The sequence below is a fragment of the Amphimedon queenslandica genome, unplaced genomic scaffold (genome assembly GCF_000090795.2).
Source record: "Amphimedon queenslandica unplaced genomic scaffold, v1.1 AMPQUscaffold_13503, whole genome shotgun sequence".
In the NCBI taxonomy this organism is placed as follows: Eukaryota; Metazoa; Porifera; class Demospongiae; order Haplosclerida; family Niphatidae; genus Amphimedon; species Amphimedon queenslandica.
The window spans coordinates 237,417-258,263 of NW_003546261.1; the positions used below are offsets into that span (position 1 = coordinate 237,417).

General features: G+C 33.9%; 2 protein-coding genes across 2 annotated transcripts; one reads left to right on the forward strand and one right to left on the reverse strand.

Annotated features, from left to right (window-relative positions):
* Nucleotides 1-9: 9 nt before the first annotated feature.
* On the forward strand, nt 10-3,216 carry LOC100641792 (testis-expressed sequence 9 protein-like). Its single transcript, XM_003383983.2, has 10 exons — nt 10-121; nt 967-1,030; nt 1,085-1,131; nt 1,178-1,219; nt 1,287-1,453; nt 1,507-1,589; nt 1,655-1,741; nt 1,792-1,878; nt 2,636-2,770; nt 2,874-3,216. Exons 1-10 carry the CDS (start codon nt 27-29, stop codon nt 3,084-3,086), a joined length of 1,020 nt encoding a protein of 339 aa, XP_003384031.2. The 5' UTR covers nt 10-26; the 3' UTR covers nt 3,087-3,216.
* Nucleotides 3,189-20,809, reverse strand: LOC100641919 (paired amphipathic helix protein Sin3a). Its single transcript, XM_020008958.1, has 26 exons — nt 20,595-20,809; nt 18,760-18,866; nt 16,931-17,135; nt 13,697-13,789; nt 13,599-13,652; nt 13,463-13,549; nt 12,924-13,070; nt 12,811-12,853; nt 12,169-12,314; nt 10,954-11,072; nt 9,948-10,087; nt 9,578-9,770; nt 9,101-9,193; nt 8,880-9,047; nt 7,811-7,994; nt 7,375-7,440; nt 7,173-7,312; nt 5,373-5,449; nt 5,209-5,333; nt 5,031-5,154; nt 4,643-4,812; nt 4,426-4,599; nt 4,288-4,365; nt 3,841-3,935; nt 3,587-3,791; nt 3,189-3,516 (listed from the first exon to the last, which is right to left on the reverse strand). The coding sequence occupies exons 1-26, from the start codon at nt 20,784-20,786 to the stop codon at nt 3,310-3,312; spliced, it is 3,432 nt and encodes a 1,143-aa protein (XP_019864517.1). The 5' UTR covers nt 20,787-20,809; the 3' UTR covers nt 3,189-3,309.
* Between the last annotated feature and the right edge of the window lie 38 nt (nt 20,810-20,847).

Sequence of the window (20,847 nt, forward strand, 5' to 3'; positions counted from 1 at the left end):
CGGTTCTGCTTAGTTCAAAGTTAAAAATGAGCACTTCACGCAAAAATGATAGCCTGAAAAGAAGAGATCCACTTAATAGACCAAGTAGCACAAAATTGAAGAATAGAGAAGCTGAATATAGGTTAGCCTAACGTAGTGTATCCCGAGGTGTATCCAACCATGATCCAACTATCCATTATTCTTGGTAATTTTGTTGTGGAAGGGGCTAGTCTAGATGAACATAGATCAATGCTGAATTGATTGTACATGCACACTCTTGCTAGCTAGATGCATCTCCTTTCCCAAATCTATAATATCAAAAGAGCGATGCTTTTGCTATGAAGCTAGATCTGTAGGCCATACTTATATCGATAGTCTTGCTTTTGCCTCAAGTTGACTAGACTTAGTCAGGCCAGGGTAGTCTACTATCTCTGGTTAGGTGGGCTTTAACGAGGGTCAGGCTGCCTGACTAGACCTACAGTATGTAACGCATTGGATGGGTGATTCTTAGTGTGGAGCATTTGCCTCAATCCAGAATGGAATTGAAATCTAGTTGACAGAGAAGAGGTAATCATTTCAAGCTATTCGGAATTAAGCCACACCCAACCACCATTTTAGCATGAATAATAAATCAGTAGTTGTTAAATATTTTCTTATAGATAGCACGTAGTTTTATGCTTGCACAGATGTAGTATTTCCAATGGTATTCAATTCCATCAATTTCAGTCCAAAAGTATTGTCAAATTCACCAAAATTTTACTTTACTTAAAGAACAAATTTGTATAATGGTATTAATTTATTTTTGGCGCAAAACATGCTACCATTGCTTATTATGTAATTACAATTATCAATTTTAATTGCTAAGGCACAGAAATGTTATGATAATTATTATAAATAATTCTGTCTTTACATTAGTATGGTCATGGCTTGTACATGCATGCATGTACATGTACAAGTACAGTAAATGCATGTATGTGTACTAAATAGGAAAGTGAATGCAAAACTAGAAGTTAAGACAGCAAGTCTTGTAAAGGAAGTAGAGCATTTAATTGTGAGTAAGCTTAGTATCATGCTACAATAATGAGCCTGTTTTAACTACTATTAGCAAGGACACAATGTAGTACAAGAAGAAGAAAAGAAATCTTTGTTAAAGTAAAAATCATATTTAAAATTACTGTAACTTTAATGGTACTTTTAGTGATGAGCCAAGTGTCCTAAACAATGATAGCCAAACTGTGAAGTAAGTACAATGTTCATACTGCTACTGGTACATGTACATGTACTTTGAACGTTCTTAATGTTGAAAGAGAAGATATCTCAAAGCCAGAAACAGCATCAAATGTGGCTATATCAACTGATATAGAAAGAACTGTACGACAGCTGGAAGAAAAATTAGAGAAGGAAGAAGTCCATTGTGATAATGAGCAGAAGGAAGGAAATGTCATTCCATTAGTAGCTGAAGAGTTAGGAAATGGTCAGTATTATCTAGAAAGTGTTTTGAACTTAATATGAATTTTGTAACTACAGAGGCTATGCTGCGATTCCTAAAAGCAAAGCTAAGAGTGGTGCAGGAAGAAATGGAAAAAGTGACAAGAAATTACCAAGAATTGGTACATGCTTCCATGTATATGTACAGTATATCAAAATACAATCATTATGTATTAATTGTTTACAGGAAAAGAAATACCAGTCCTCAATTGATGAAGTTAAAACTCTTAATGAGTATAACAAAAGGTTAGAAAAAACTCAGCAGTCATTGAAAGTGAGAAGAAAATTTAGTTACAATAAAAACTCCTGTTAATTCATTGCCAGTCAAGTACAATTAAATATCAAGAACTGATAAAGGAATTGCAAGATAAGACTGAAGCTCTTGAAATACAGCTAGTAGCAATGAGAAGAGTAAGTGCAGCTACAGGTAACAGTGAGCATGAGTATTGCATATCTACATGTACATAATTATTTTTCATTGGGCGGCAACAACAGAATTTTTCTGTTAAGCATCAATTATTTCAGTGATAGTTTACTTCGTAATACATGTAATTATTGCCTTCACCATAATTTCAACAAATGTATTGCACATAATCCTGTGAGTAGTGTTGTTTTAGTTAACAATAACTAAAACTCAAACCTATTTTAGTGAGCTGTTTTCCTAAAATTCAAATTCCTCAGTGCTTATAACTAAACTAAAAAACTAGTACTAATTAACTATAACAAAAACTAAAACTTCAATTGTGCATTATGTATACATTGACTAAAGCTAAAACTAAAATTGCACACTTGTTACTGTTTAAATGATTGCAGGTTTGACCACCAATAGCTAGCACTATACTGTTGGTAAGGTCATTTAGTTCATTCACAAGTTCTTAATTTTGATGATTTAATCATTTTTACATTATTGGAAAGACCTTGGTGAATTAAATGATAACTAAAACTAAAACTAGAAGCATCGAAAAAATAAAACTATAACTAAAACTAAAATACAATTTTGAAATGATAACAATAACTAAAACTAAAAATAATTATTACCATTGCATAACTAAAACTTTATAAATTAAAGAAATAGGAAACTAAAACTAAAACTAAAACTCTTGTACCATACTAAAACAACACCACCTGTGAGACTATAATACATGCAATTGTTAATAAACTTCTTTAGGAAGTAGATTCCGAGAAGACATTGCAAAAGAAATTAACTGTAACTCATAGTGGTACTGAAGTCAGATTGAACAGAGCATTAGAAGACGTTGAAAAGTATAAGAATCTTTATCAGAAATTAAAACAGGATTCTAAGGTATACACCGTAAATTCCCTATTTTTTCATGCAATCACCAAAACTATTTTTATTGATCTGTGAGAATGTATTTAATCATGTCTAATTCTGTTTGTTTTGATAGGACTCGGTTAAACATGATAGGCAAAAATTGGAAACACTTGAAGCACGTAACAAAACTTTAGAAAAACAAAAGAAGGAGCTGTTGGCTGCTTTTGGGAAGCAACTGAAACTAATTGATATCCTGAAACGGCAAAAAATTCACTTAGAAGCAGCAAGGATGATAGCATTTGCAGAAGAGGAGTTTGTGAAAGTTCTTGACTGGGATGTAGTTTAACAGTTGACACTGATACATAATCACTTAATTTATTTGGCAATATACACTCAGACTAGATGCAGTACTAGCTGGTACCAGTACCTGGTAATTTATTGAACAACATAAAAGAATCTATTATTCTTAATGAAAACTTAATGTGCAGATAGATGTACATGTACATGTAACAGGTATTGAATAATCAAGAGCTCAGTTTTACAAAACTCTTTAAAAAGTGAATGTTTTCCTATGAGGTACGATAAAAACGACATTTCTGTCCATTGTAATCTTGTATGACTTGTTCAGTAAGTGAATGATCACCTTCAGTAACAGATAGTCCTGAAAACCAGTCATCACAGGACTTTTGCAATTCAGTTGTAACATTAGCATGACTCCAGTTATCATACCACTCATTAAATTGAGACTTTTGCTTAGCAAATACCCATGGGTTGACCTACATTTGCAAAATACATGTACATAATGTTATTGCTAGTGATATGTACTAGTTAAACAAACTGTTATACCTGTTTTGCTTTAGATAAGGTACCCTTGCGATACATATAATCTTCACTATTAGCTAATGGTATCATTCTATACGTTCTATCATCCATTTTAAATTCAATGGCTCCATGTATATCAAATTCTTGTAGCAATGGATTCGAAGAACCCAATGAGCAGTCCATCTCCACAGTAGTAGTACATGTAAGTTGAGTTGGATCACGATGAGTTCTAGACAAAAAAAGAAAAAATTATAATATAATTGTGGTGTAAAATGTACCTCATCAAAAAAGTTTTCCTTTCTTGCACTAATGACCGGAATTCATGAAAATTTGAGTCATCTTTACTATACTGTTCAACATAAGACAAACATTTCTACATAAAAGAAAGTAAAGAGCTTAAAAATAAGTGTGGAACAATTATTTTCTGTAAAATAAGTAATATAGAGTACTAATTGCCATTGGCTGTACCAAAGAATAGTACCAAGAGTCCATTATATAATGGACTCTTGATAGTACCTATTATGGAATGGTGCACAACAAACCACCAGTTCCTTTTTTAACTACATGTATGTCAATTAATACTAATCATGAAAACAAAAGTTTGTTTGTGGCAATAATTGTGTTGTATCTAAAGCTACATGTACATGTATGTAGTACAAACAGGTTGAAAGCTCAGCCAAATACAGAAATAAAAATGTACATACATGTAGCTACATGTATTGTACCTTAGTTGAATCGATTCCAGTATCATCTGAAGAATCATCACTTTCCAATAATTCAATTGTTAATGTTTTGGAACGTGTCTAGAAAAAATATTAAATATTTAAATATGCACAAGGACACATAAATTATGTAGCATATACCATTATTATTTTGAAACAGTTTTCATCTGCAAGTATTTCCTCCATTTTCTTCTGATAAATCATTTCTGATGCAGCAAGTGATGATGTGGTCACACTATCTTCCAACTCTTCAACAAACTTTCCATACTCATCTATAATTTGCAAACAATTTTCTTCAGCAATCATAACATGAAGCTAAAAAATTGAAAGTACACTAGTTAGTTCCATTTATAATTACTTGTCTAGCAATATTTTGTACAAGTCTATCCATAGTAAAAGTTAGATAGGCATGGACACCAAACATCTCACGACAAGTATCCTCATAGGACGAGCTGTCAATGTTACCTTCCATAAAGTTCTTTGCCATATTAAGAAATGTTGGGTAATATTCATCAACTTGAATACCAGCTAAAATAGAAAAATACCCAATGAAGTGAAAATGCATTTATGCAACAACAAAAATTATTTAAAAGTACATGTAAATAAGTAAAGCAACAATTCTTTATGTTCAGTATATAATTACAATGTACATGTACATACATGTATACACAAATAAAACTAATTTAAAGAAATAAGGCCACAATAAAAGAATGCAAAAACTTCAACACAACTGGGATGTAACTTACGTAGCTTTCGCAACCCTAACTTCACTGCAATGGATTCTTGAGAGGAAGGAGTACCATTATTATTATGTTCTTGTATGGTCATTAAAGATTGTGAATAAACTTTGCTTAACCTTTCACAAAGGAACTACACAGAGGTAGAATATATACATTGTATAAACGAACAAAAAATAATAATTACCTGAATTAATCTGAAGAATGCATAAACAGTGTTGTTTGTAAAAATTGTATGATGATCAAGCTTATGATAGCAAGATGGGGTTTCTGGAAAGGAATGCAATAAAGATCTAGGATTTGCATCAGGATCTAAAAAAGAGTTAAATAGTGCATTTAAATATCACAAACCTTTAACATCCTGACTAACATCCATAGCATCTGAATCACTGTCAAAACTAAGATCATCTTCTGAAGTAAGCTGGATGCTTAAAAGGAGAAGGAATACATAATTACGTTACTACACATACATGTAAATGTAAGCAATAATTATACTATTGGCACTCGGCAGGCAAAAACAACTATATCAAGTGATTATGCACCCACAACTACGTGTACATGTACATGTACAGTATAACCTCAATTATCCGGACCCCTTTGTCCATCAGGTGGTCCGGATGGGTCCGGATAAGTGAAAAGTCCAGATAATCAAAATGACCTTCAAAACCTTCATATACTTACTCCAAAGAAAAGCTAGAACCTTAATCAGCCGTAAGGAGGCTATATCCAAGCCTTTTTACAAGTAGAAAGCCATTAATCAGCAGCATTCCAGTGTTAAACAAGCTACTCTGTGTTGAAAGCAGCCATTTTATAATACCATATACTCTAATTAAGTGAATTTAAAGCACCACGTGGTCACTTCTGGTCATGATTTTAGAGTCCGGATAATCAAGGATCTGGATAATCGAGGTTATACTGTATATACATGTACATGTACTGTACATATAGCTTAAAAATTTAAGTAAAATATACACATACTGGTACATGAACTTGTAAAAGAGAACAGCAAACACAAAAACACTACATGCATGATTGAATACAGGCCAGGGAAAGCTTGGAACAAGCGTAAAACAGCAAGCAATGTACATGTACATGTGCCTTTGTATACATGATTACATGTACATGTACATGTAGGTGCCATTGAGCTATTTTTGATCAAAAATCAATAAAAAACGAGAGCATGAAAGTGCATACCCTCGCCATAATATGTACATGTATGTAATAGTTTTAATAAATTAAGAGCAAATTAGTGAATGTTTTGAGACAGAGAATGTTTTTTAGACAGAGAAGAAGCTTCAGCATGTTTGCTGCACTGCTGAGCTGCATGCATGCTGCAGCAATGTAAAGGTGTGGCTGCAATGAAGGTGAGGCTCAATCAAGCCATGCTCCACCCGCACACAGAGTAAAAGGTGGCACATGGCACTAAGTGGTGAAGAAAGCTTTATTTTTTTGACTTTTAAACAGTTTAGCATACATTTGTTAGGCCCTATTTGTTGCATACAAACTGCTATCTAGTTCCTGATGTTTAAATACTCTGGCCGTTACCTCAGGAGAAGAGAACCTCGTCTAACTCACAAGGTATAAAAGTTTGGGCTATCATATCTTTAAAACAAAGAAGATTGGAGCAATTTCTTACATATTAATCAAAGACGAGGCTTTGTTCTATCGCATCATTTGTCTTGCTGCTTTTTAGCTTTCACCACAAAAGAGATATATTTGTACCGACTAAATTTGGCGATAATGTGAGCCTTTTTGCCTCGGAAAGACGAGTCAAGCACTTTCCAGACAGAGAATAACTTTCTCTAGAGCTAGTTTTGATTATAAGACTCTCAAGGATTTCACAAAAAAGCAGTGTTAGCTCAAGAGTGGAGGTCAAGCGAACAGACACACACAAACAGACAGGACGACTGCTATACCCTTGCTTCATGCCTACGCATGGCTTGGATAATAAGTGTGTAAAAGCAGTGTCTTAGAGTAAATTTATATCCATACTGCATAATGAAAAAGCATATCAGAGAAAACTAAATATACGGGTAGCATATAAATCTGTGATATACCAGTACTTGTAGTAACTGAAAATACTGAAATTAAATTTTATTTAAAACTACCACATACAGTAGAAAAGTGCATAAGGAAATGAATTCCACTTACTCAGGATAGTAACAGAAAGCAGAGAGAGTACGTGTCAAGAACACTTTAACCTTTGTAGCTTCTTCTTTTGTTAAACTAGATGCCCTCTTCATGTAATACATGACTAGTCCAACAGCATCATTAAAAACATGATTTTCATCCTTAAACAGAAATACAGCAAGACATACATATAGATGCTGTAAGTACAAAAACAATCACATACTGTAAATCTAAATGAAAGATGGGGTCCAACATCAGCTGCTTTTCCTTCAGCAAAACTCTCTTGACGCTAAAGGTACAAAAATTACAACAAAACATGGTAATTAAAGCAGAGCAATACACAATTATGCTTTCATGTATAATACATGCATGAATGTGAAGAATAGTAATCAATCAATCATGGAGCCTGATAATCAAAATTGAGGGAACATACAATGTACTAAATTTACTGAGGCTTTTGGGCAAATTAGATGTCTAATACATGTATCACTTACATGCAGAGTGAAACTATCTATGGCAATGATATTATTCCAGTACATGTACAAGTACAATCGTGATTTTAAAAATGCTTAAAAAATTACAAATAAAAAACTAAAAACGATGTACATGTACATGTACTTCTGGAAAAAGAATAGTACATGTATGTACAAGTACTTTACTTCATCAAAAAGACATTCAACTTCTCCAATAAGAGACTTAGGTCTCATGATTTTAGTATCCGAGGCTTTAAAGTTAATGCCTTGATGATCCAATGATTTCAAATGATACTTCTCTAACTGCTCTCTCCACATTTTATTGAATTGCCTTTGAGCATCCAACCAGTCTTCCTGCTTTGACTTTAGTCTGTTAAACATTAAAAATTGTGTATTGTGAGCAATACATGTATCAATGAAATGATTATAAACATATGTAAATGTAAGTTTAGTATATTGTTTGAATGTAAACAATTACATGCATACAAGTAACATGTACGTGTACAAACTGTATGTACATGTACACGTACTACAATGGGCTAATTAATACGACCACAGAACACTTTTAATTAAACATTAAAAAACCCTTGCTATACGGTAACATACACATATACACTACAATATTAACAGTGAAAATCTTAATTGGTATAAAATGTTGTAGCTTCCTAAATCAATAAAAACAAATGAACGTGTATAATATTTTGGTAGATGCAAATAAGTCCATTCCTTTATAGGGAGAAAAGATCCTTTATTCTCATGCCACGTAATGTAATAGTACTAATTTTAAGATTGCGATCATTAGCTGTATTATTCTAAGCATGCAACTGCAAGAAAAAGAGTTAAAATAGCAAACAAGAAGATTTGCCTACTTGTGGTATTATGACTTATTCTTGCAGTTGCATGCTTAGAATAATGAAATTTAATGCTATGGCATTACAACGCATCAGAATAAAAGATCATTTCCCCCTTATAAAGGAATGGAGTTATTTGCATCTATGCCTCTTATGATGTCACGTTTAGCCACACCCACCAACAGAAAGTAAATTGGCAGGAAGCAAAAAGTGCATTCTTGAAGGCTCATACAATGTATCTCAGTAAATAAATTTTTTAAGACAATGGGAGTTGGAACACATCATTATTATGATCAGGCAGTTATATTAAGACCATAAAACAAATATCCTGAAAAATCACTGGAGTTACACTTTAGGTAACATTCAAAATGAACAGGTTCATCACATTGAACAATCATGCTAACCTTTTCAAAACAATTGGTATTGCAACTGCAGGGTTCCTTTTTAAACCTTCAATAATATCAGTGGCTTTGTCACCATATATTCTATGTATAGCTTTACGATGAATAACTTCAGAAAACCCCCCAAGTCTGTTATCAAGTGTAAAATGGTTTAACGTCTCTGGAGACATTCTGCAAAATTGTCGCAATACATATGATGCTGAGCTGAATAATGATTAATAAACCTTGACATTTTCTTTTGAATGGCTTCCAACACTTTGATTGTTGACAAGTTAGTTTCTAAAACCACATCTAACTCAAAACGTTCATCTTCACACCTACACAGTTAAAACAACATTATACATGTACATGTACATGTGACATTTAAAATGCAATACAAATAATAAACACACATGTTCTTCAATGGTTTAATTAGAATTTGTGGCAAAACAATTAATTTAAATGTATATGTAGCTAAAGATTAAGGCACGTAAAGAAAGTGCCCCATTCAAATAAAGTACATGTAAAAGCAATTAGCATTATTAAAATACATAACATACTGAGGTTTTTATGTAAAAATGTATGTACTGTACATTTAGACATGATTCAGCAAATCACAATACAAGACACATAAATGTACATGTACATTGTACAAGCTTATATGTACAGTGTACTTGTACATGTGGCAAAGCTGTATATTTACATGTACACATGCAAATAACCTAAATATATATTCTTCATATTGAGTTTTCCTTGTTCCATGAAACGTTGTATCTTCAGACCACATTGGAAATGAGACCCAAGTATCATTCAAAACTTCATGACATAATCTAGTTCTTCCTGAACATTTAAGTTGAACATAAGACTTCGGTAGTGCTCTATAACTGGCTCCATGACGCTTCAGACTGTTAAAATCTATGCAATAATAAATAGTAAATGTCACAAAACAGAGAGAAACAAAAGTATAAATGCAAATTTTTATGTACAGAAATTTTCTAAAATATATTTTTACCGTACTATATACATGTAGTACGTATAATGACTAACTAGTACAATTTACATGTACACAGTAAATGTAACATACAAACTAACCTATTTCAGCAGCAAATTCAGTTACTCTTTCTTTATGAGGTATTTGTGGTGGAGGAGATGGTTCAGGAGATAATTCAGCAGTACTTGGCTCCTTAAATCCCAATAAAACTTTAAACTGGCAGAAGAGGTCAGGAAATTTTCTAATAAATTTGAAATTTTAGTAACAATTTTAGCAAGCACAGTTAAAGCCAGAGTACAACATGCGGTGAAATAAAAAACCTAAAACTGTGTTTACTACATTGCATGCATAGCTAACATTTTATTTCTTTTCACTAAAATTTATATGCATACATGAACATGCACAAGTAAAGTAAACTGTAAAGATTCCCTCTACCTTATAATACACATACATGTACATTGTGTACTTCGGTAGAAGTCTTTAGTGCTATTATGATGCTAGAAAGCTCTTAACCTGGTCCCTACTAAATAGCATCATGTACATGTACATGTACCTATATATACATGTATGTACCAGTAGTCTGTAATAAGTTATGTAAATGTACAGTGTACAAACATACATGTACATGTATACTAGAAGTTTTAGGAATACTGCCCGTGTAAATACTGTACCGTACACACTCAGAAATAGCATCCAAACACAGGTATACAAACTTTAAGGAACAGAGAGACTACACAAATAGAATTGTACAAGTAGGATACACCGTATACTGACTTATTTCTCTGGTGAAATATTTTCAAAAATTTGGCAATTTCTTGCTCTGTTGTGGAATTTTTCCACCATGAAATTTGCAGTTCCATTGCCAAGTGGTGTAGTCTGCAAGCTACTGGTGAAAATTAATCATGCAAAATCTTGAAATGTAAAATTCGCTTAAATTTACTACCATGAAAAAAAAACTAGCACCGTATAACGCTTTAATTTGGCGGAGTTTTATTTTGGCAATTGGGAAGCAGAATCACCAATATTAAAACCTCCAGTCAATGACATAATTTAAAGTACATTTAAGTACATTTATATGTCCATCAACAATCATGTACATGAACTTACCCCAGAAAAGGTGTAACAAGTTGGGTAAGTTCTTGTCTAGAGACAATCTCTTCATTGAATAGCATAAGACAGCGGAGAAAGTTATCATAAACTTCAGGATTGTGTAAAGCTTTGCGAATCTAAAAAGTGAGAGAAAGCTACATGTACACATGTACATGTAGTTCATTGATACAAATGACAGGTATATTAAAATGCATGTATAACATATATTATAGTCATGGTTTTGCTTTTGATGGTTGGTACATGGGAGCAACAACCTCTAACTACACGCACATGTATGTAGTGCATCACTTATAGTGGATATAAATTACAATATTATGCCAGAGCAAGTTTTTAATAAAAGGCGTGCACAATTTGACCTTTCATAGCATGCAAAATTTTAAAACTGTTCTCAAGCAATAGCTTAATCATTCTAAGAATTTCATCTAACACTGAAACAAAAGTATAATAAAAATGTACTATTCAATGATAAAAAAACTCATAATTAGTATTACATGTACATGTACATGTAGTTCTAGTTCTAGCTCCAGGAACAAACAAACATGTACATTGTAGCAGCATACATGTATACATGTAGCTACATGTTCTAGTTGAAGTTCTAGTACTAAACTTGTAGTTCTAGTTTAAGTTCCAGTACCCTAGCTGGTTGAGTTGTACATGTACATGTACATGTAGTTTCAGTTCCAGTTTATTTTGCTAGTATACAGTCAAACCTGCTATAGTGGACATAAGTATAAAATAAGGACACTACTATAATCAACAAAATATAAACACTTCTACAATAAGGACAGTTTTATTGGGTCCCAATCATCTGGAATACTGCTTTAGATTTAGTGTTAGCTGTAAAGAACAACATGCACATGTACTTTTAAAACAAAATTAAAGCTATGCTTATGCTTAAGTAGACTCTACAGCAATAGCGTAACATTGGGACTAAGACACACAATTCAATATCTTATTTTTTGACAATTAAACCATGCAATTAACATGTTCTTCTAGTCTGGTATAAATACAGTAATGATTTAACTTGAAACAAAGGAACACATACATGTAACTGAACACCTCTAAGATAAAACTACACGTAACTAGCTGTTATGTGCAGTAAATGTAGACAGATGTGCATGTACATGTTCAATGCAAGTGGCAAACACAATCTAAATACACGTATGTACAATTGAACCACATACAGTACATAGGAACACAGATTATGCACACCTTATCAAATAATGCCACTTCAACATAGTTACCATGTTTACCGGCTTCAGCTAAGACATCTTTTGCACTATTTTTACTTTTCTTACTCGGTAAACCTGCAGAGCTGCTTTGTGAGCTCTTACGACTATGAGCTTTGCCACTTTTTCCTAGTAAATGTAGAAAATAATTTTATAGAGCAAACAATAAAGACATATATGAAATTAAATTATCATAGTAGCTAGAAGAGAGAACTCAAAAATAATTTCGCAACTAATAACTGACACTTTGATAACTGCAGCACTAAAGTAGGTCATTTGCAGATTAAATTAAAAATATTCTAATTACTTGTTATAACTATATACACTTCAAAATATTACAAAAATATGGTTTACTTATGGACAAAAACCTGACCTTTAATAGACCAATAGCTATCATCATAAGATCTTAAAGTTAAATGTTAAAAAACGCTTAAAGTCAAACATAGAGTACCAGTACAGGTTCATAAATTATGTAACTATCGGCTATTTAAATGCATTTTGTACTCGGTCATCTAGCCGAGTATTAATGATGGGCCAGTTTACTTAACCAGTTACATGTAATTGAATAACTGTCACAGCTCTACTACTTGCTAATTACTGAATGCAAAAAGTGCATGAAATATACCAGATTGCTTCTTTGTGGCAGATGCAGCTAGAGCTAAAGGTCCCTATTATCAATAGAAATAAGTATTATGATGAAAATTAAAGCTTTAGAACTACATTGTACACGTAACATACAGCAAATCCTAAAAGACTGTGAGAGGAAGTAGCATCAGGGAGAAATTGCCCAAATTCAGAAAGTAAATCCTCTTGATTCTGAAACAACTTTGAAACTTGGCCATATACTTCTGTCTCACTCAAGGGTGTGGTTGATGGTATGCCACCCTAAAAAAGCCAACTACATGTAAAAACATGAAAACATTTGCAGTCAAAATTGAAATGAAGAAAAAAAGGACATGTGCATGCAGAAACAGACAGCAATTATAGCAGTCTTTGTAAGTCCACATGTAGAAACCTCAATAATACAAGTAAATAAATATACTCCATGCATTGTACATGTACATGTGCTTAATTCTATAATCAACAGTGCTGAAATAATAGGAGACTACATGTGCCTGTATATGTATATACTGTACATGACAATGATGACATGTAAATCATAGTACACATGTACACGTAAGTGCATGCTTCCATTTAACATTTAATAACAGCATGCATATACAGTACATGTACATGTACATGTATAGTAGCAATACAAACTATAAGAAAAAACAAACATCTTTTAGAAGACGTTGTTCTTTTTGATAGGTATGTAAAATCTCCAGAAATGCTTTATAAACATCAGGTTGACCCTGAAACCGGTTCTAAGAAAAACAGAAAAACACATTAATAACATAAAGTATTTACTTATACCTTTATCTTGTTGACGTAATTGATGGCATGGTTAAATTCAACAGGTTGATGACCCTATAAAAATGTAAGTATATAATTAGTAAAAGTTACGGCATAACTTTTTGTTGTCCAGTCAGTGCAGGGTTACTGCTAGAACTAGGAGAGGAGCGTTGAGTCTGCCCAGTTCCAGACTGATTACCAGCACTGGCTGCCTGTTAGGACAAAAAGAAATGCAAAAAAAAGAACATTGTTAACTGGCTAAAATATCTGTACATGCACCTGCAATTGTATAAATACATACTTTACATGTACACACATACTGTACATTGTGTACATGTCAATAGGTGGTTATATACACATTCAGCAGTCAGCGTAACAATGAGGAATTGGCATCTAAGGCCTTAACATGTACATTGTAAATGTATGATAAGATGAGAAGTTTCTGCCAGTGTTCTGTGTTGTAGTGTGAAGATTAAGCTCTTGTTGAAGTTTTTGCTTTGTTGTCCAAGTAGTTAACATGGCAGTATTTTGTCCTGCTAGCACTAAATCGCAGAGGGTTAAATTGTGTTATCAGTAGTTGCCCAAAGTACCGTAGGTCGGGATATATTTGCGGCTGCAATTATTTGTGGTCATAAAAAATTCAAATTAATAACTATGGAAACTGAGTCGTTATTTTAATTGAAAACGGCGCAATATTGAAGGAAAGCACCTTGCTGCAGTGTTTTGAGCTGTTGTTCTTCTTGTGTTACTAAGCCTTGGTCTCTTTGGAGCTGCTTTTACTGGTTCTTTACAGAACTACTGTCTTGCCGCATCTTGGGACTCTGCACCTATTCTAGTTAGTGTTTATTGACTTGGGTGTGGTTTATTATCACCAGCACGTGGACCAGCAACAATTTGCAGCAAGAGGCTGAAAGAGCTCTGAGGCAGAGGTCCATACAAGAAGTTAACAGATAGAGAATGACTCGCTATTGGTGAATGGTTCCACTAAAGCTGCTAAAGAACAAATGAATAGCTGAACACTAAACACGTTGTCTTATTGTAATAGCAATGCTCTAACAGTTGCCATGGTTTTTAGTTAAACTTTTTTATGATTGCGAATAATTGCAGCCGTGAATATATCCCGACCTACGGTATGATCTCAATGTGCTGCTCAGTAGTTGGCGAAGCATAATCAAGGTTTCTTTAAAATTCCTTCAAGTGCTTGGTCTTGGCAATTACCCTTTGCTAGTTGATATTCCTTCTCTCTCCTATTGCTACAGCTTTCATCTCTTGACCTGTCTCATATACCATCTTAGTGATCCTTGAGTAATGGCTAATCATCTAGAACCACTTCCACTTCAGCAATGTCAATGGCAATGATTGCCAGTGAAAACATGAAGTTCCTCCAACCCTGTTGGTGTCAGCTGCTACAAATACTCTAGCTCCTCCTACTCTTCAGTCAGACTACTGGGATCAATGGTGCATAAAATGGTTCATCTTGAATTGTATCACCAAATCAGGGTGTTTCTGTGTCCCTTATTTGCTTCTTCAGGGTCAGTTTCAGTTGTGGTGACTGCACTAGCTGTTACTCTGCCATTAACCAAAAGAGAATTAGGGGTTGTAAGGTGTTTATCCATTATTTGTATTTTAAGCTACAGTACAACTACATTTATCCCAAGACTGGGCTTTCTTAATCAATGCAGATAATATTAAGCCAGCCAATAGTGATGAAATATGTAAACAAACCACCATGTCACATTCTAGACAGACTGTTGTGCAACCTTAAAAGCAACACTTCTCCTGATTCCTAAACAATCTTCTATTGTTTTGATTGCTGGATTCTTTCGATTGAAAATTGAGTCTGGTAAGTAATAGCACATAAAGCAACGTAAAAAATGTAATTAATAATAATAAAAATTCTCATGCCACATAATTTTTATCCTTCTTTCACAGTATACATACATGTACACGTACATGATATTTTCACTTTATAGCCTCAATTACTTTCATCTAGTTAAGTACTAACAGCTTGCTGTGGAAGTAGCATTAGATGGGGAAGGGGAGAAACAAAATAATGAGCAAATTAAGGAAGTGTTGCATCTTACTCTTCTCAGGATCAAGCTGATATTGGTAATGCAGCAGATGTAAAGAAGTTTCAGAATACCTCTGACAATGGAGAGCACTGAAAGCCTTTTCAAGAATTAGAGACATTTTATTGTAATTAAACAAATTAAAAATGTTAGATGGTTAAGCCGAAGTCAAAAGTCTGCCAAAACATAAAACTGGGAGAAAGGTGCTGATGGAGAATCAATTACATGTAGATGCAACATAGAACACACAGAGGATCAGGCCTTGTAATGGCAGCTGCTGAAGACATTGTCAAAGCTCAAAACAAAACTCTACTTTCAAAACATGGTGGCCACATAAAAACCACAAAGATCTGGGCTCTGTCGCTGTTTGTCAAATGAGGATTCTGAAAAGATGAAAGAAGGACTTTTCAATGAAGATGCTAATATGGTAAAGATAAATGTAAAGTACATCAAATTTCAGACAGTCTCATAATAAAGTTTTGCTGGTGGGTTGACCATGGCTGCTAAGGGGAGCACACAAGTGGATGTACATGTACATGTAATGTAATTGCACTAAATGACAAGCAACGAGTTACTACTAAATTTTGAGCCACACTTTACACCAATGTAAAATGGGTTCTTCCAAAAACCTGTCCCAATTATGGAGTCTCTATACATGTACTGATGCTAATCAGTGCCAAATTGGACATAAGTACTTCAAAAAGGCTCTCAAAATGTCTTTCTGGTCTCCAGGCAAATGTATAACAGAACAAAAAGGCTTTACACTCCAAAAAGGAGTCTCAGTTAATCTGATGTATCAATCTTGAAGCCTTCTTTACTTGTAAACACTTTCAACAATTTGCAATCTGGCATATTTTGAATCCTTCAGGTAATACCAGGTAACTTAAAAAGAATAAGATATCTTACATTTGTCTTTCATTTTATGAAGCACTGGTCAAAGTGATATAGCTCAAAGAAACTACATCTACAATTCTACATGTATGACAGCCAATGCCAATCATGTGGGACTCATGTGCAACTGCAAAGTAAAGTAAATCACCTTTGTTATATACATGTAAATGGTAATAAAATGGAACACCAACACTGTTGAATGATTTAAATACTACATGAATGCAACATCTATTTGTGAGTTTATACCACTTTTTGACTTGTACTGTACATACATGTGTATAATGTACATTAGAGAAATGTATGGCACTGAATAATTGAATGATAATGTAATACAGCCAGGTACATGTATATGTACATGTACACATATATATGTAATAATTATGGATAACTTACAGCTGCAGCAGCAGCAGCATTGTGCCTCATTGCAATTTGCTGGAGAGTATGACTATGCTGGGCAGGACCTTGAATATTGATCTCATTCTGACCATGAACTTCAATCTTAAAGCCAGGTGGCAAAAAAGTATTAAAGCCAACAATAAGATCAGGATGACCTTTAAACAAGTTGGAGACACGGCTAATTACACCAGGAGTATCAATACTAAAGACAAAAGGTAATAGTTAAAATATGGGGCAGTGATCTGTCAGGTCTATCTGCAGAAGTTTCAGCATATAAGGTCAAAAGCCAAAGTAATGTGCTACACACGTACATGTATTTTTGGTGATGAGACATAATGACCGGCCAGAGTACAAACAAACCTACATGTAGCTGATACAAAATGCCAGAAGTATGAACAATTAAGTTAGTGATACTGATACAATGTACATGTACATGTAGTTGTAGCTAAGATTTGTGCTGTGCATGTGCTGTATTTAATATGGATGGTGAACTACATGTAGTTCTCACATGGACAATAAAAGTCTAATTGCATTCACTTGAACCCTCTTCTTCTTGCTATAACTTTCGACTTACAAGCTCTATTGTACAAATAAACATGTACCAGTGCATTCCTCTCCTGTTGCTGCATCTATATTGTGGCAGTCAAGAAGCAGGCTGTAGCTTTTTAGCTTTAAGTTAGCTGTATAATCCAAGGAGGGAGTACAGCCATACTTTTCACTGCATGTTTGGGTGGGACATCTGTAATGACTCTTTAGGGCTCAAGCAAATGCAAATGGATTTCAGCTGTACCTCAGTGTCTACATACATGTACATGTATATATGCACATGTAAAAGGTTAAACAAATACAATGTATAATTATAGTCAATTTCATTTGAGTTGGCACTGGAAGTAAATCAACTTTTGTGGCATCAAAATGCCACTTCTAGCCAAACCAAAAATGGTGGAACAATTCAACCAAACTCTTCTATTAAGTACTGTATTTCTTCACCTCTATAATGTTTCATTGTCTCTTTTATCATTGCCTTGGATACTATATATAGCCACTTTAATTGGCCTAAAAAATTCACAAAATCTATTTTGTGGTTTTAATTTTCATGATTTTCTGCTTTTGGCCATGTTGAACCGTATTAAAATCAATTTTTGCAGATTTCATTTTTGTAAATTTTGAATAAATTGCAAAAATGAAATCTGCAAAAATTAATTTTAATATGGTTCAACAGAGAAAAGGTCCTAGCTATCAACGATAATCAAAGGTACTCTAAAGTTAAAATTTCTAGCTATAGAGTACCTTCGATTATCATTGATAGGACCTTTCTCTGTTACAAAGCTGACAAAGACCTTGGATGGAAAATGTAATCTACATGTAGGTTGACTTGAGGGTGACGAAGAATACATGTAACTGGAATCAAGAAGGATAAAGACAGACATAGCAGAATTTTCACAGTAGTAAAGTCTGCTAGTCAAATACTTGCTTCTCTAGAGGACCTTAATTGTTTGCTTTTATTTTGTAAATGAAAAAAATAAATGATAATGCAAAGCAAATGACAGACATAAGTGCCATGTACATGTACATGTAGCATCAACAACTCAACATCACGATTCATTATGGCAATTCCCTTTGAACTAGGGCGGAAAAACCAATTCAGAACATTCTAGAGTACGTAGAGACTCAAAAATTAGTAAAACGTTTCAAAAATACACATTTTGTGAGTATACTAAGGTTAAGGTTGCAATAATAAAAAATTACAAACAATGGTGCCCATGCCAATTAACTGAAATAGACTATGCATGCACACACATGTACATCTTGCTTGATTAATTTACCTTTGAGACTTAAATTCTTTCATTATATCAAGGAAATCATTATACACTTGAGGCTGATTACCAAACTGCAATTTGACTTGATCCAAATAAGAAAGTGCATCTTCAACCTACAATAAAAAGAAACAAATTACAAATTTATGTCAATTGAGTCAGTCAAATGTCAAATACATTACATGTAAATGCAGATGGGCATGTACATGTATTGTACATGTAACAGAAACAGCTAACACAACTGTATGTTCAACCACAAGGTCTGCAGATTGACATGAGTACATACACATAAGGAATATATACAATTTAGGCATTAATCATAGTTAAATTGCAAAAGAATGTTCCACAAGTATACCACTAAAATTTACATAAAATCCTAACTTAATATGATCAAAATAATTGGAGCGAGCTTGAGGGAGCCCCACTCTAGCAGAAGTCTTCTGTATGTATGTATGCATGCGTACATCCAGTCATGCCCCATGTATGCACTACTATCTATTTATCAGTCAATGATCTAATGCAGTAGCATCATTCTAATGAAAATTAATATTGTAAAAACAGTTAAAACACATGTGCATGTATCAAGCAAGAAGAAAGCTTGAGATCATCAGCAACAACCTAGCTGGAATGAAAAGGATGCTCTTCTTCTTGCTCTCAGAGGGCTATGATGGTATCCCAGACTCAAGATTTAACTAAAAAAGCAGCCTAACTAGCAGTAGAGTCAACGCAATACCGCAAATGACTCAAGCTCACCCCATTAATGCATTGCATTCGACTAGTTTTGTAATTTCTGTTACAAATCCATACACTATCCATGTGGAATAAAAATGTGAAACAAAAATGCTTGACATACAGTAGTAGCTAGACCATACTTCGGGCAAAAAATTACTTTGGGCAAATAAATACATACTTCGGTGGTACAGAAGAGTCTGGTGATATTGCCACAGAATTTGTTGCAGAAAGGAATGCAATAGTTATTAGTTATTAAAAGATTATGTCACATGATAACTTTTCCTTTGAGGCTTTTCTTAACAAGCAAGCTTCCTTGAGTGAGGAGAGCTGCAGTGATAAAAGGCAAGAAGGAATCTAGCAAGGTTGAAGGACAACATCTGCGGGAGTAAAAACAGAAAATCTGTATACATGTACTTTTTAACCAAGTTTAACATGACAAGTCTTCTCCTACTTCCTCCACAGTTAGTTTCTGTTCCTTTGCCAGCACTTATTGTATCTATAGTAGGTTTGTTAGTCATTCATGTATTAGCAGTCATTTTGAATAGGTCACGTGACAAAGTTACTTCCATGTGAGTGCAGTAATCTGATAAGTATGTTCAAGCCTGTGCTTATACTGCAACAAATTCTGTAGCAGTGTTACCAGACTCTTCTGTACCACCCACGCCAATGAAGAGGTGCCTACTATACATAAATACATGTACGCGTACACTGTACATGTAACACGCACATGTAGAGAGCCAAATGGATTAGGAAATTAAAAAGGTAAAATAAAGGGTGTGGCCATTCAACATCAGAATAACACATACACTCTAGTGTCTCTACATGTACATGTAAATTTTACATGTTTAACCTCATTAAGGGTTCAGAGATTGCATAAGTTTAGAGATTATGTACATGTACACAAACAGTACATATAAACGTACCAATGTTGTACAATTACAGTTCTAAATTAAAAAGTAATAAATTAAATCACCATATTAATGTACACCCATAAAACAAGGTGAAAGGTTATGCAAAGTCCTATAATTCTTAATTGTAAAGTATATATTCAATTTCTAATTAAAGTATTGTAACATATTAATGCTGAATTGCATGCAGTATCATACATGTACCTTCAATCTTTGAAACTGGGCTGAAGAACTAGGAGATACAACAGTGCCTTGACCCACCGAACCATTATCAGAAGCACAACTACTCTGGTTTGCTGAAGTATGAGAGGTAGTCATAGCTACAGCTGCTGACATTGTCGACGAATTGTTGACAGTATCACTATCTGAAGAGAAGACTCCAATTTGAGAGGCCATGGCGGAATGCGCATTAAATAGAAGAATGAAGTTGGAGCATGCGCAATACAAGGGGGCGGGT

Excerpts from the sequence above, each read along its gene's own strand:
- LOC100641919 (XM_020008958.1), bottom strand. The coding sequence starts at position 20,786 with ATGGCCTCTCAAATTGGAGTCTTCTCTTCAGATAGTGATACTGTCAAC. Across the intron at positions 7,995-8,879 it reads ATACCAATTGTTTTGAAAAG|ACTAAAGTCAAAGCAGGAAG; the intron begins GTTAGCATGATT and ends AATGTTTAACAG. Across the intron at positions 7,441-7,810 it reads TTGAATGTCTTTTTGATGAA|CGTCAAGAGAGTTTTGCTGA; the intron begins GTAAAGTACTTG and ends TTGTACCTTTAG.
- LOC100641792 (XM_003383983.2), top strand. The coding sequence starts at position 27 with ATGAGCACTTCACGCAAAAATGATAGCCTGAAAAGAAGAGATCCACTT. Across the intron at positions 1,742-1,791 it reads AAACTCAGCAGTCATTGAAA|TCAAGTACAATTAAATATCA; the intron begins GTGAGAAGAAAA and ends ATTCATTGCCAG. Across the intron at positions 1,879-2,635 it reads AGCTAGTAGCAATGAGAAGA|GAAGTAGATTCCGAGAAGAC; the intron begins GTAAGTGCAGCT and ends AAACTTCTTTAG.